Consider the following 12,963-nt stretch of genomic DNA (forward strand, 5'->3'; position numbering starts at 1 on the left):
ATTCACTGATCCAATCAGAGTAAATGAAGCTCGGAGTCCAAGGTAGGCAGGTACACTTTGCTAAGTGACCCAAGGTATGGAGGTAGGTTTAGATATTTAAATACCTACCCTACCTAGGTACCTACAGGTAGATCCCTTTGGTTTTGCGGAATCAATCATACGAGTGAGTCCCTGGGCTGTTGGGGAAGCTTGGCTTCCGGAGATATTAGGCATACATACTGTACTTCGTAGAGCGACGTGCTCCTACGTTGCATGTATAGTGCTCCCTCAGCCAATGATACAATTATATATAGATCAACTCATGGCATCCGATAGCAGCTTGGCAGTTGGCCTGTAGGCAGATAGCCTCAATTTTAGCCGATAGGGTCTGGAACGAACCCCAATCTTCAACGAGTCGAGTGGTGAGCGCCCGAGTGTGTAGGGTTAGGGGCAGGCACCCACGAAGTCGTGCGGGGATTCGTTCATCTACTCCGGGCAAACACTTTTCCCCAGATAATGCGGGCATGCGGGGACCTGAACCTCGAATTGCGTAGCAGGTAGCTTGGCCAGCTTCTTTCCCATGGTAGTTTGCCGATGATTGTTTGCACCTCACTGCTGACTACATGATTCAAAAGCTTTCCCGGCCAACTGCCCCGCTACTTGTGAACATCGCCGGATAAAAGTCGAGCCCACCACTTTATCTCATAATGGGCGTCCCAAGACCAGCGTTATTGCTGCTCCAACCGATCATAACATCGACCGGTTGAATTTTAGCCTCTTCATCTTATACATGAATCTCTTCATCAGCCAGGCTTCTTGATAATTTTGCCGTCAACCATAAATCACAAGCCCCACAGACAAGAACCTCGCTCCGTCCCGCCCACCATGGCCACCCCAGGGATGCTGTATGTGACTATGCAGCCAAAGCCTGGCCTGTCACTCGACCAATTCCACGAGTGGTACAACAACGAGCATGGCCCGACGCGTCTTCGCCTGCCCGAGATTTTCCCCAACGGTCTGCGGTACCAAGCCATCGACTCAGCCGAACCAGCCTTCTTAGCCATCTACGATGTGACTTCCATGTCGCACTTGACTACCCCGACCTACACAACCCTTAGAGAAAACCGATCCGCTCGTGAAGCCGAGACTATCGGCCAGGTCGACGTGTGCCGATCTTTTTTGGACCTCGTCTTGTCACGAAAATCTCCCAATTTTGTCCCTCCCGAGAACCTCACTGACGAGGAGGCTCTTGGGACTCAGCTTGTCTCGGTGTCTATTACACCGGCAGATGCTGAGGGCGCCGAGAAAGAGATACTCAAGTGGTGGGAGGAGGAACACGCCGAGATGATCTCCAAGATCCCAGGTTGGCTGAGATCCCGCGTATACCGCACTTCTACCCTCGAAGGTAGCGGCAAGGCCAAACTCGTGGCACTAAACGAATTCAGCAAAGACAATGGGCTTGGAGGTCCGGAGCACAAAGCCTCTAAGGAAACCCCTTGGGCCCAGGAAGTCTTTTCCAAGTCTTTCGCTGATATGGGAGTGCGAACTTATTCGTTGTTCTACATTTTCGGTCCAGCTCCTCGAGACCTCCATCACCTCTCCCGCCTCCCCGACACCAAGTCCTTCAGCACAGTGGACTCCAAAACAAAGACCATAACCGGGTCATCGGCGTCAATTGACTCGTTCGTCACGACTTCTGACGGTCTTGTCCTACCTTATCGTCTTGAGGGAAACCCTTCGCCCTCCGCACCGACTGTTGCGTTGTCGAACTCGCTTCTGACTTCAATGCACATGTGGGACGCCTTCGTCGCCATCCTCAAGGCGGAGAGGCCGGACCTCCGCATTTTGAGATACGACACGCGCGGCCGGCATGCTGGCACCCCTGCTACTCCCGCCACTCTGACCATGCTTGCGGATGACATTGACACGTTGCTGACGGCGCTGCGTATTCCGAAATTGCATGCACTCATCGGCGTGTCAATGGGAGGCGCGACCACCTTGCAGTTCGTTCTTCTGCACGGCAGTCGAGTTTCCCGCTTCGTGGCCTGCGACTGCAACGCCACCTCGAGCGCAGCAAACACAGCCGCCTGGAAAGAGCGCATTGCCACAGCCGAGTCAACCTCTGAAGACGGATCTCCTGGCATCCGCAAATTGGCTGGGGTCACAGTAGAACGCTGGTTCCACCCGTCAACCATGTCCGACAAGAAGGAGCTCGCTCAGGCCATGACAGACATGGTGGCGGCCAACGATGTCGAAGGGTTCAAGTACAGCTGCCAGGCGCTTTGGGACTATGACCTGAAGGGAAATCTCGGGGCATGTCAGGTGCCTGGAATCCTCGTCGTAGGCGACGGCGACGGCAAGGGCGCGTTGGTCAAAGCCATGGATGGTTTCAAGGGCCTTGTTGGAAAGGAAGGCGCAGAGCTCAGAGTCGTGCCCAACACGGGGCACCTGCCCATGTTTGAAGACGCGGCGGCGTTCTGGGCTAGTATCAAGAGCTTCGTATGAGAAACATGTCTGGCCCGCTGGCAAGCCTGCTACTGGGGGGCGATTTCGGCAGTCAGCTGTGTAGTAGATTCGGCCCTCAGGCGAATATACGAATACCAACCAGACCGTTCGGCTGTTGTTTCCAATTCAGGCATTGGCCCCTCAACAACACGATAGAAAAAAAAAAAAAAAAGAAAAAAAAAAAAAGGAATTGTCATGGCGTGAAAATCGGGCTGCAGGTCAAGTGATAGGGCATCACGTCGGGCAAAAGTACGGTGAAGCTATTTCGGCACGGGTGTTGACTGAACCACAGCATTCTTGATGCTGAGTGGCCCGATGATGACTGTTAGTGTCGAGGGTCCAGCTACCTAGGCTACCTAGGTAGGTAGGCATGGCATTTTGCGCCAAAAGAAAAGAAATAAAAGATTACGGTTGAGCTGATTAGTGCAAAGAGGCGCTGAACGGGCAGCCAGACCTCGGTACCCCAGATTTGGATCCCAGCCAAGGGCGTCCAAGGTTGCGCCACGAACGCGGCTAGGTTTTACAGCTCTCTTTGTTGGTTTGCTAAATTATCTAGTCCGTACTGTACGATCGCGTAAAAGTTCTCGCGGGCTGTTCGTGGTCATGTGTTGGTGGTCTACTGCGCCCTTTTTCGCCTAGCATGCTCCGCGAGTCTGGAACGTGGCTGTCGGGGGCGACGGAGTTGCCAACGGGTCCTCAATCAAAGCCGAGACCCAACCGTGACCAGATTTTTTTCTCACTACGAAGTAATTAATTACTTACGAAGTACTTACAAAGGGCGTACTTTTTTTTTGCCAGGGTCAGTGTCTTGGCGGTTGTCGGGACACCCACTTTCACGATGAATCCCTACTTGGGCTAGCTTCTCTTTTGGTATTCGTCTACTGCGAATTAACGAATGACAGACAAGCAATAGGGGTCGGCTGGGCGCAGTCAAGTGGGCTTTGTGGGCTCACCTTTTCCTTTCTTTTGCAGTGATTTTTTTTTTCTAGTCGGTTCTTTTTCTTTTTACGTAGTCCTTCTTGAGAATTCTCTGCTTTTTTTTTGGCCCCATCGTCCGACATGATCATCACTAACGGGGATATTGCCCGTGGGCCTTCAGGTACTCATTGCGCGCTTACCTTGGAATTCAAAATTTTTGTCTTTTTTTCATTTAGGAAGTACGCGTGTGTGTTGGTGCATTACCTAGTTACCTGCCCTATTGGTGTACGAAGTACATGTACATAGGTAGGTAAGGTAGGTTCGTCATTGCACTATTACACTTGGCGCCGCCCGCTCAGCGGATTTCAAGCTCCTGTTTTGAGCACGGCAAAGCTTGTGTGTGCAAATCAGCCTCGCTCACCCGAGTCTTGGCCCTCGGCATGGCAAAGTGGGCCAAGTGGATGAGGCTCGGCCGTATTCTCGGTATGTTACTGCAGGGGTATTTCTCAAATATCAGATCTTTCAACGACAAGTCCAAGGATGCCGGCAAGGCCGAACGATGGGGGAAAGGGCGGCTACAGGACATCTTGCCCGCTTGACGACATTTGATTTACACGTACTTGAAAGCTGAACTCAACGAATAGGCGGAAGGAATAAGAAGACCCGTGACTCGGCCCGTTTTGACATGCCACTCCACCGGGATCTATCTAGCTTTTGTTTTTGCCCGGTGGCTTACGGAGAGTTGCTGCGATATGCTATTCGGAGGCGCGGGTTTTAACGTTGTTTATTTTCTTTTCGGTCCCTTTTCCATTTCCGTTATTCTTTTCTCTGCTTTTTCATTTATAAATTCCGCGAACCCTTGCAAAAAGATCACCTTAGCAATTAATTGCACCCATAAGATTTTTTTGATCGTTACTCTCTCAACAACCAGGAGTAAGACAGCTTTCGGGCCCCAACCCAATCACGGAGACTGGGCCGCCCCCATCACGGGAAGATGTCGGCCCATACAATGTCACCGTACAGCGACCCACTCCTATTATCTATGGGAGAGTGGTAGTACGTACTATTGCTATTATAGGTAAGGAATGTATGCACGTATGAAGTCCTATCAATAGTGTACGCAGGCAGGACGTTGGCGGGTTTCATTTGTCCTCAACGCGTGACATCATCAAAGTTTGAACTTGTACTACTACTGTTACCTAAAACCCAACCCAGTGACAAAAGACATTTGACTCGGTGACAAGGGAAGGATTCGCCCCAAATTCCTTTCGTCAACTGTTTCTCTTTGTTTTTTTTTTAAACCCAAAAAAAATCCGGGGTAGACTTGCTCCGTAATAATCATGCCACAAAGCGAAACAAGCCTGTCTGTCTAGGTAGAACTAGAATGCATCAATACAATGCAGGGCAAAGGGAAAATTTGTGCTGATCACGATGTTAGCGAGTGGGGTAGGCCCTCTAGGTGCATGAGCTCGAGGTCTGGCCGCAGGAAAAGGCTGGCAGTTCGGTGCTACATATTTAGGTAGGTACCTAGGTAGTTACCAAGCTCTGGTTCCTTCGCGGCTTTACCATTTCGGCATTGTTTTTTTTTCTCTTTGGGACAGCGCAAGTACTAGACTCGGTAAGGTTTAAATGCCCGGGTAGAGGAAGGAAAAAGAATCTTCACCAACCGGTGTACCAACGTAAATAGTAAATTGTGCATAGATGTTCCTTATTCTGATGTATATTTTCTCAGGGGGGCGGTTTGGGATAATACCATTGTAATACCAACCATCTCCCTGCGACGGAGCTGCCGTGGTCACGAGACAACGAAATGCCATCTCATTTCTCAGCTTTGTGTGGAAACAAGAATTTTTTGCTTTACTATTACCTATTTACAAAACATCCAATCAAATCAAGGTGATCGTACGTGGTCGAAAAAGGATGAACGAGTCGTGAGCCCCACTCCAACAACCCCTTCAAGCCAATGCAGTCTATGCATCACTTGAAAATCGTGAGGAGCAATCGGCCCTACTAACCTGGAGACTCCAGCTCTTCTCCATGGAGTTGTTTTGCACTTGACCACGAGGTTCCCCCAGAACTTCGCGTAAAGGGGGCAAGAGGGGAAAGTCAATGGGGAGAGGAGAAGGGGGAACCAGGTTTTTCCCGGGTTGGAGTTGCCGAACATTCAATTCATTCCCCAGCGTCCTCGTTTACCAAATGTTTGGAGCTCAAACTATTCCCATCAAGGATAATTATTAATTTTTTTCTTTTTCTTTCTCCCTGGTCCATGGAGGGGTGCCATTGACGATGCAAGTACGAAGTAAGAAATTGATCGTGTGGGGAGACGACGCTACAGAAGTCATTGTTAGTTCCAGCATACCAACGCGAAACTAAATCGTAAAACGTGTTGGTCGACTAGCTAGGGACGTAGCAAGTACCTTTGCAGGAATACTTGGTGGCGGTGGTGGTGGTGATGGTGATGATGATCTCTCAAACAAGAGATGGACCAAGCAGACGAGAGAATTTAATGGTTTTACTGCATTAGCTCCTATCGTTGAATTGATCTAATATATCTAGAACTAGAACTATTTCTAGACCTAGACTTAGAAGAAGTAGGTATATAAACTTGAGTCTGTGGTTCCAAGTCTAGAAAAGTAGGTAAGCGGCTGACATGGACGCCAGAAAGTTTTTCTCCGCATCCGCAGTAATGGGTGGCAATCTGGGGTGCGTGGCGTCCTTGGTGGTTCGGAGAGACTAACTGCGTAAGCTAACTGGGTGGTTACTAGTCAGATGCAAGGTAAAAAAAAAATTGAGAGAGAAAGAAATCTGGTTCTGCCCCAGACGTGAGTGTCAGGATCCCATGGGGAGCGAAACAAGCTCCTTCATTTTGTGAATGGAGAAATACCCCACTGATACTCGGTCAGGTTAGGTTGTGGTTCTATTTATTTTTATTTTTATTGTTTTTTTGGGTTTTCTTTTCTCGGAGAATGAATGGGGTGGTAAATTACGGCAAGGTACGGCAGGTTGGTTAGGTTGGTTGCTCTGGGTGCAGGGGTCCTAGGTACCTAACCAGACCAGACCTGTGCTGCCGTCATGACACGACACGCCATTCTCCTCTTCACGTCCCACGAGGTCCAAGTAGATTTGCTAACAAATTTGCTTAGAGTTTACTTAACGCACAAGCACTTATTGACCGAGCCCCCCAAAAACCCACCGGCACAACATGCATCCCCATCCCCGTGCCTATCCATTACATTCTCTTTCATCAGGAACAACAATATATAAACTCATACTCCCTCCACCCCAGGATCTTCTTCAACCCCTCTGTCTCTTGCTTTTTCTATCATCCTCTCATCATATCCTCTGATCTGGTTTGACTGAACATCTCAGATCGTCGAGTAGCAACTATCACATCTCGCTCGCATTCTCAATTCATCAATCCACAATGGCTCGCGGATTCAAGCGGCCGGAGAATGAGGCCGGTGCCGCCTGGCCCGCCATCCTCGTTGGCGCCTTCGTCGCCTTTGGTGGTGTCCTTTTCGGGTATGCTTGCTTTGCTTCTTTGCTCATCTATTTCTTCTAATCCGAAATACTAACAAAAAACAAACAAACAATATAGCTATGATACGGGTACCATCAGTGGTATCTTGGCCATGAAATACTGGAAGAACCTTTTCTCCACAGGTTACATCGATTCCACAGGAGAGCGTGGTGTATCTCCCTCTGAGGAGGCCGCCGTCGTCTCCATCCTCTCTGCTGGTACCTTCTTCGGAGCCCTCGCCTCAGTCTTCCTCGCCGACTCTATCGGTCGTCGGTGGGCCCTCATCGCCTCATCCTGGGTCTTCAACCTGGGTGTCATCTTTCAGACTGCCGCCGTCTCTCTGCCCTTGTTCCTCGCTGGTCGTTTCTTTGCTGGTTTCGGTGTCGGTCTTATCTCCGCCATGATTCCCCTGTACCAGTCCGAGACGGCTCCCAAGTGGATCCGTGGTGCCATCGTTGGTGCTTACCAGCTGTCTATCACCATCGGTCTCCTCCTCGCCGCCATCGTCAACAACGCTACTCACGATCGCGACGACACGGGATCCTACCGTATTCCCATTGCCGTCCAGTTCGCTTGGTCCCTCATTCTCATCATCGGCATGTTGATCCTCCCTGAGACTCCCCGATTCCTCGTCAAGAAGGGTAAGATGGACCAGGCCGCCAAGTCTCTCGGCAAGCTCCGCCGTCTCCCTGCGGACCACGAGGCTGTCGCCGCCGAGATTGCCGAGATCAAGGCAAACAACGACTACGAAGTTTCTCTGGGCAGTGCCGGCTACCTCGACTGCTTCCGCGGCCCCATGCTCAAGCGCCAGCTCACTGGAATGGGTCTCCAGGCTCTCCAGCAGCTCACGGGTGTCAACTTCATCTTCTACTACGGCACCAAGTACTTTGAGAACTCGGGTTTCAGCAATGCTTTCGTCATCTCCATGATCACCTCCGGCATCAACGTCGTCTCCACCTTCCCTGGTCTCCTCGCCGTCGACCGCTGGGGTCGTCGCCCCATGCTTCTCTGGGGCGCCATCGGAATGTCTATCAGCCAGTTCCTCGTTGCTATGCTCGGTACCCTTACCACCGGCCAGAATGATGACGGCACCATTATTGTTTACAACGTCGCAGCCCAGAAGGCTGGAGTTGCTTTCGTCTGCATCTACATCTTTTTCTTTGCTAGCACCTGGGGCCCCCTCGCCTGGGTTGTTACCGGCGAGATCTTCCCTCTGAAGCAGCGTGCCCGTGGTCTGTCCATCACCACCGCCACCAACGTAAGTTTAACAAGAGTTCCCCGCCACAGAGACTTCCGTAACAGACGACTAACAATTTTTTTTCTTTTCTCTGGACAGTGGCTCCTCAACTGGGCTATCGCTTACGCGACCCCTTACCTCGTCAACTACGGTGTTGGCTACGCCAACCTCCAGTCCAAGATCTTCTTCGTCTGGTTCGCATCCTGCTTCCTGTGCATCGCATTTGTCTACTTCTTCATCTACGAGACCAAGGGTCTGTCGCTCGAGGAGGTCGATGAGTTGTACGCCCAGTGCAGCTCCGCCCGCCACAGCAGCTCGTGGCAGCCTTCTGTATCTTTTGCCCAGCGCACTGGTGAAGACTCCGCCACGGTTGAGAAGATCGAGGGCGACGCCAGCGACCACGCTGTCGATCAGGCCACCAGGGTCTAAGCTTCGAACCACTTTGTATAATAATTTTGTCGTTTTCTTTTGGATTTGATCGCCCGCGGCGGGCAGTATATATGTGAGGTACCCCCGACAAAGGGTATAGGGAAATACCTAGGTAACCCCAGATTGGTTATTCTTCGATCTTATATAAAGCCGTAATATACCCATTTAGTTAAATCTGAATATTCTTTTGAACATGTGCATCAAAATCCGGTGGAAAACACGTTGAATATGCCTAGATTGCAATGAAATGTCTTTTGCATATCCTTGTAGTGCGAAGCCCCTTTTGGTAGGGGGTTTTGGTAGTGGAGGTAGGTAGTCTTCACAATGCGCAACCTATTGTCGCAAAACCTTGGCAACGGCAACGAAATGAGATAGCCATAAATAAGTGCTTTGAGAATCCAGTGCCAAAGGACGTTTTTCACCCGCTACCCTCGTACAAACTTCCTCGTCTTGCGGTTGATCCATGTGGGTAGCCGCTTCGTGTTGTACTGCCACATACCTACCCAGGTTAAGGTCAACGCAATGAGTACCACACAGAAATGTTGCGCTTTGTAACAGCCTTAAATATACTTGTCAAGAACGATATACACTATTTAATAGACACCAGTCTACCTCCTTCGTTTTCCACCTCCACCACCTCCCCCGGCTTCCTTGCGCTTCATGTTCTTGCCCTCGCGGTTCCAGTACTCCTTGTTCTCGCGCCTCTCCCGTGCCGCCTTCTTCTCCTCCGCCTCGGCGAGCGTCTTCCTGTACGCCGCCCGGTGCTCTTCTTTCTTGGCCCTGCGCTTCTCCGCGACGTCCTTACGGATGGTCGTGAGCTTCTGCAGCAGGTCCCTCGATTTCTTCTCTTCGCCACGTAGCACCACGGCGCGCTTCTGCATATATGTCTTGCGCGGCTGCGCGCGAGTCTGCACGATCTGGCTCTTGAACGGGAGGTCGGCCGCCAGCGCCTTGGGAACCCTGACCGGATTGAAGTGACGGTCTTGGCGCTCAATCTTCCTGTACTCGCTGTTGCGCTGCTGCGGCACAGGGATGCCTTCCGCGTGCCTAATCTCGCCCGTCAACCTCATGGGCTGCCACCCGATGAGATTGTTGGCAGGGTTGTAGAAGCGGTGGGGCTTGATGGGATACCATGCCCGCAGGAACACAATGTCGCTCATCAGGATCTTGTCTTCAAAGGTGGCTCGGAAGTGTCCCTCTGGTTTCGACAATGCACGCTTGATTTGACCACGAACGCCCGAGACCGTCTTGATGGCCGCGCCCTCGAACTTGGCAATCTCTAGACTGCTGTTGAACATGTCCTTGATGAAAGCCGTGTTCTTAAAGACCTTGTAAGGTGCACCCGTGAGCTTCAGCTTCTTGACAATCTCGGTCGACTCGTCGACGCTGAGTACGGTTCCGGTGGCTGCTATGCGGAATCCTGGGTTGGAAGATGAGAACGACTGGAAGCAGACGAAACCCGTGTTCGGAGCAATCAAGGGCCCATAGAATGTTGTGAAACAATGCATGTGTTCGGGTGTGTATTTCAGCATCCGGTTCCTCGTTCGCGAATCAGATATGCTGTAGATGGGCAACGACTGGAACCTCCTCCAGCCCAGGGAGAAAATCAACGGATCGTTGGTCTTCAGAATCTTCTTGTGCCACCTGTGTCTCTTTATCCGTGCCTGAACGAAGCCGAATCGATCCTCGGTTGCGGAAAGACCCCCCATGATTATCGGCGTCTTGGACTGGAACCTGTTCACGAACTCGGCCGGGACACCCTCGAGCACGATTTTGGCGTATTTACCTGCCCTGAAGCCCTCCACAGCGATTCGCTGCCGCTCATCCAGATTTTCGTACTCGGACTTGTTGATGTCCAACTGCTTCTGGATCATTGCCTTCTGTGCCTCGTACCAATCGTCCTCGCCAAACTCATCCTGGTTGCCACCTTCTTTTCTTGCTAGAGCCTTTGGATTCCTGAACCCTTCGCGATCTTCCTCTTCGAATCTCAATTTGAGCTCTTCTTTTCTTTTCGCATTTTTGGCTCGTTCGGCGTCGATGTCCTCGGACTCTATTGCCGTCTCTTCTGCGTCTGGGCCGTGCTTCTCACCAGTCTCGAGATCCTCAAAAGCACCGTCACCTTCGTCATCGTCGTCTTCGCCATCGTCCTCTCCATCCTCGTCGTCTTCGTCATCCAGACCCTCGAACTCATCTCCATCTTCATCATCTCCAATATTTGCCGATGTAAAGCGTTTCCTGAGGCTCTCAACCGCGTCTTCGGTCCACCTCGCTGCCAACTCATTGTAGTCGTATAACGGTACCGAGCGATCCTCTAGTTCATCGCCAGTCTTGTCCGCCTTCCGCTTAAAGAAAGCATCGTCATCTTCTTCGATATCTTCCTCCTCCTCATCCTCAGCTTCTTCACCTTTCCATCGTTTGACTATTTGTTCGGGGGTCAAGCTCTCGTTGTACAATATCCGAGCCAGATCTGAGGGTTGACCCTGGCTCTTTCGCGTGTGCATAGACTTTGCTTTCTCGGATAAGTTTTCCTTCCACTTTAACGCTCCTTCGTCGTCGTCGTCGTCCTCTTCTTCTGAGTCAACATCGTCGCTATCCATATCGTCGTCATCGAGATCATCATCCCCAGACAGAGATCCCAAATCCGAGTCGCTGTCGGCAAAGGCAACGTCTTCCGAGTCACCTTTCGCCTCACTGCTTTTTCGGAACATCTTTCCCAGCTTCTCGGGGCGAAACTCTGTCTCAACATCTGAGTCACCTTCGTCCACGCTATCCATGTCGTCGTCATCGTCCTCCAGTGAGTCGTCTCCTTCTGGCGCATCACCGTCGGCTGTGACACGGGCTTTTCTCCTTTCTTTTCGACCGGTGTCTGTTTCGTCTTGCGCGACGTTTCGTATCTCGTCACCGCCAGCAAAAAGCCGAACACCAGCATCGGTTTGACCAAGAAGGCGGCGCTCTCCCTGAAGACCTATAACAAGCTCTTCGCCCTCGCCACGTTCAGGGTTTTCAGCATCTTTGTCAAACGTAAAGCCCTTTTCTCTGTAGATATATATGGCATCACCGTCAATCTTGAGGCCGCTTCGGTCCGACATTGGTGCATAAAGTTTCTTCTCCTTCTCATCGAGCCGTTTTCTGCCCTTCTTGCCTGTAAGGTTCTCCATGGCTTTTTCCATGGCAGGCGTGGGACACGGGTCAGGAAGGACCTCCATGTCGGCAATGGTAAAGTCTCCCAGACCAGCAACATGCACCCTTTGGCCCTCGGCGGCGAAGTTGGTGCCCCTGAGGTACCCTGAGAGGACTATTGACCTGTCACACTTGGCATCTTCTTCGATCTTGGTTGGGTGGGTGATATCTCGGAAGCTGTCGATGACGGTGTAGGGATGTGAGTTCCGCCATACAAGAGGTCGAGGGTTCTTCATAACTGATAGAAAGCGAGAGAGGTTGTGTATTTCACGGTCTGGGTAGCGACCGTTCATTACGCCGGAAAGGTAAAACAAATGAGCGCCTTGATACAACTCGCTCCAGAGCCGTTGCTTGAGTCTCTTCTTGGCATCCTTGAGGGCCTGTGGTTTGCGAAAGAGGTCAAGGTGGGTAAGAATGCCAAAGACGTTACCCGGCATACCCGTAGTCGCAAGGATGTTCAGGAACTCCATCGTCTCCATCTCGAAGCCATAGTTGCCGTCGATCATGAGCAATACAATATCAGCCACCTTGGCTATGTCCACCATAGCCTCTAGCTCGTTCGGGCACTCAAGGAAGGTCAAACGTTGCTTTTTGGATGTAACGACTGTGATGGGACCCTGCGGCTCGGATATGGTTTCCTTGGCATATCGGCGGACTAACGACTTGAGCAGTGTGGTTTTTCCTACCCCGGGCGGACCAACAATGGTGACGAGCCGGGGCGGTGGCTCGTCAGGGAGCCTGTCGACGAGGGGTACATGGAGACGTTTTTCTTTAATCTGTGGTGTGGCTGGTCAGTACCATCCGCAGCGCAATGACTTTACAACGGTGTGTGCATAATTTCCCATGGGATGATCGCATACATCATGAGAACGCGAGGCTGTCTTAAGAAGCTTGCCTGGATTGGCGAAGCTAAAGGCCTTGGGATTGGGTCCTAGGAAAGCAATGTAGAGTTAGAGCAATTGGCCATAAGACGAGCGCTGCGCTGTCGCAGAGAAACGGGCTTGATGAAACACATACCGGAGTGCTTCTTCTTCTCCTTGGACTTCCTGTGAGGTTTATGTTTCTGGTCGTCCATATTGGCGGTGCCGCAAGTTGTCCCCTTCAAAATTTGCAGCTCATAAAAGTCGCCCTCTTATCCCGCTCCCGCATCGGCGCGCAACACGGTGGTCGCGAAAACCTCTCCCAAAAACTTTTT

General features: G+C 51.3%; 4 protein-coding genes across 4 annotated transcripts; 2 read left to right on the forward strand and 2 right to left on the reverse strand.

Annotated features, from left to right (window-relative positions):
• Positions 1-864: 864 nt before the first annotated feature.
• On the forward strand, positions 865-2,484 carry PgNI_01653 (uncharacterized protein; the record flags this gene model as incomplete). The annotated part of the gene is made up of 1 exon (XM_031121725.1): positions 865-2,484. One exon carries the CDS (start codon positions 865-867, stop codon positions 2,482-2,484), a length of 1,620 nt encoding a protein of 539 aa, XP_030987431.1.
• A 2,781-nt stretch (positions 2,485-5,265) lies between these two features.
• On the reverse strand, positions 5,266-5,441 carry PgNI_01654 (uncharacterized protein; the record flags this gene model as incomplete). The annotated part of the gene is made up of 2 exons (XM_031121726.1): positions 5,266-5,355; positions 5,418-5,441. 2 exons carry the CDS (start codon positions 5,439-5,441, stop codon positions 5,266-5,268), a joined length of 114 nt encoding a protein of 37 aa, XP_030987434.1.
• Positions 5,442-6,401: 960 nt separating this feature from the next.
• PgNI_01655 (uncharacterized protein) lies at positions 6,402-8,782 on the forward strand. Its single transcript, XM_031121727.1, has 3 exons — positions 6,402-6,924; positions 7,001-8,180; positions 8,259-8,782. The coding sequence occupies exons 1-3, from the start codon at positions 6,827-6,829 to the stop codon at positions 8,586-8,588; spliced, it is 1,608 nt and encodes a 535-aa protein (XP_030987433.1). The 5' UTR covers positions 6,402-6,826; the 3' UTR covers positions 8,589-8,782.
• Positions 8,783-9,165: 383 nt separating this feature from the next.
• Positions 9,166-12,923, reverse strand: PgNI_01656 (uncharacterized protein). Its single transcript, XM_031121728.1, has 3 exons — positions 12,786-12,923; positions 12,629-12,699; positions 9,166-12,544 (listed from the first exon to the last, which is right to left on the reverse strand). Exons 1-3 carry the CDS (start codon positions 12,841-12,843, stop codon positions 9,197-9,199), a joined length of 3,477 nt encoding a protein of 1,158 aa, XP_030987435.1. The 5' UTR covers positions 12,844-12,923; the 3' UTR covers positions 9,166-9,196.
• Between the last annotated feature and the right edge of the window lie 40 nt (positions 12,924-12,963).

Source organism: Pyricularia grisea (assembly GCF_004355905.1).
Source record: "Pyricularia grisea strain NI907 chromosome Unknown Pyricularia_grisea_NI907_Scaffold_1, whole genome shotgun sequence".
NCBI lineage: Eukaryota > Fungi > Ascomycota > Sordariomycetes > Magnaporthales > Pyriculariaceae > Pyricularia > Pyricularia grisea.

Bases quoted from the DNA above. Each gene is read 5' to 3' on its own strand.
- PgNI_01655 (XM_031121727.1), top strand. From the start codon at position 6,827: ATGGCTCGCGGATTCAAGCGGCCGGAGAATGAGGCCGGTGCCGCCTGG. The intron at 6,925-7,000 runs GTATGCTTGCTT...CAAACAATATAG, and splicing joins TTTGGTGGTGTCCTTTTCGG to CTATGATACGGGTACCATCA. The intron at 8,181-8,258 runs GTAAGTTTAACA...TTCTCTGGACAG, and splicing joins CCATCACCACCGCCACCAAC to TGGCTCCTCAACTGGGCTAT.
- PgNI_01656 (XM_031121728.1), bottom strand. From the start codon at position 12,843: ATGGACGACCAGAAACATAAACCTCACAGGAAGTCCAAGGAGAAGAAG. The intron at 12,700-12,785 runs GTATGTGTTTCA...TTGCTTTCCTAG, and splicing joins GGAGAAGAAGAAGCACTCCG to GACCCAATCCCAAGGCCTTT. The intron at 12,545-12,628 runs GTATGCGATCAT...GCCACACCACAG, and splicing joins CAGCCTCGCGTTCTCATGAT to ATTAAAGAAAAACGTCTCCA.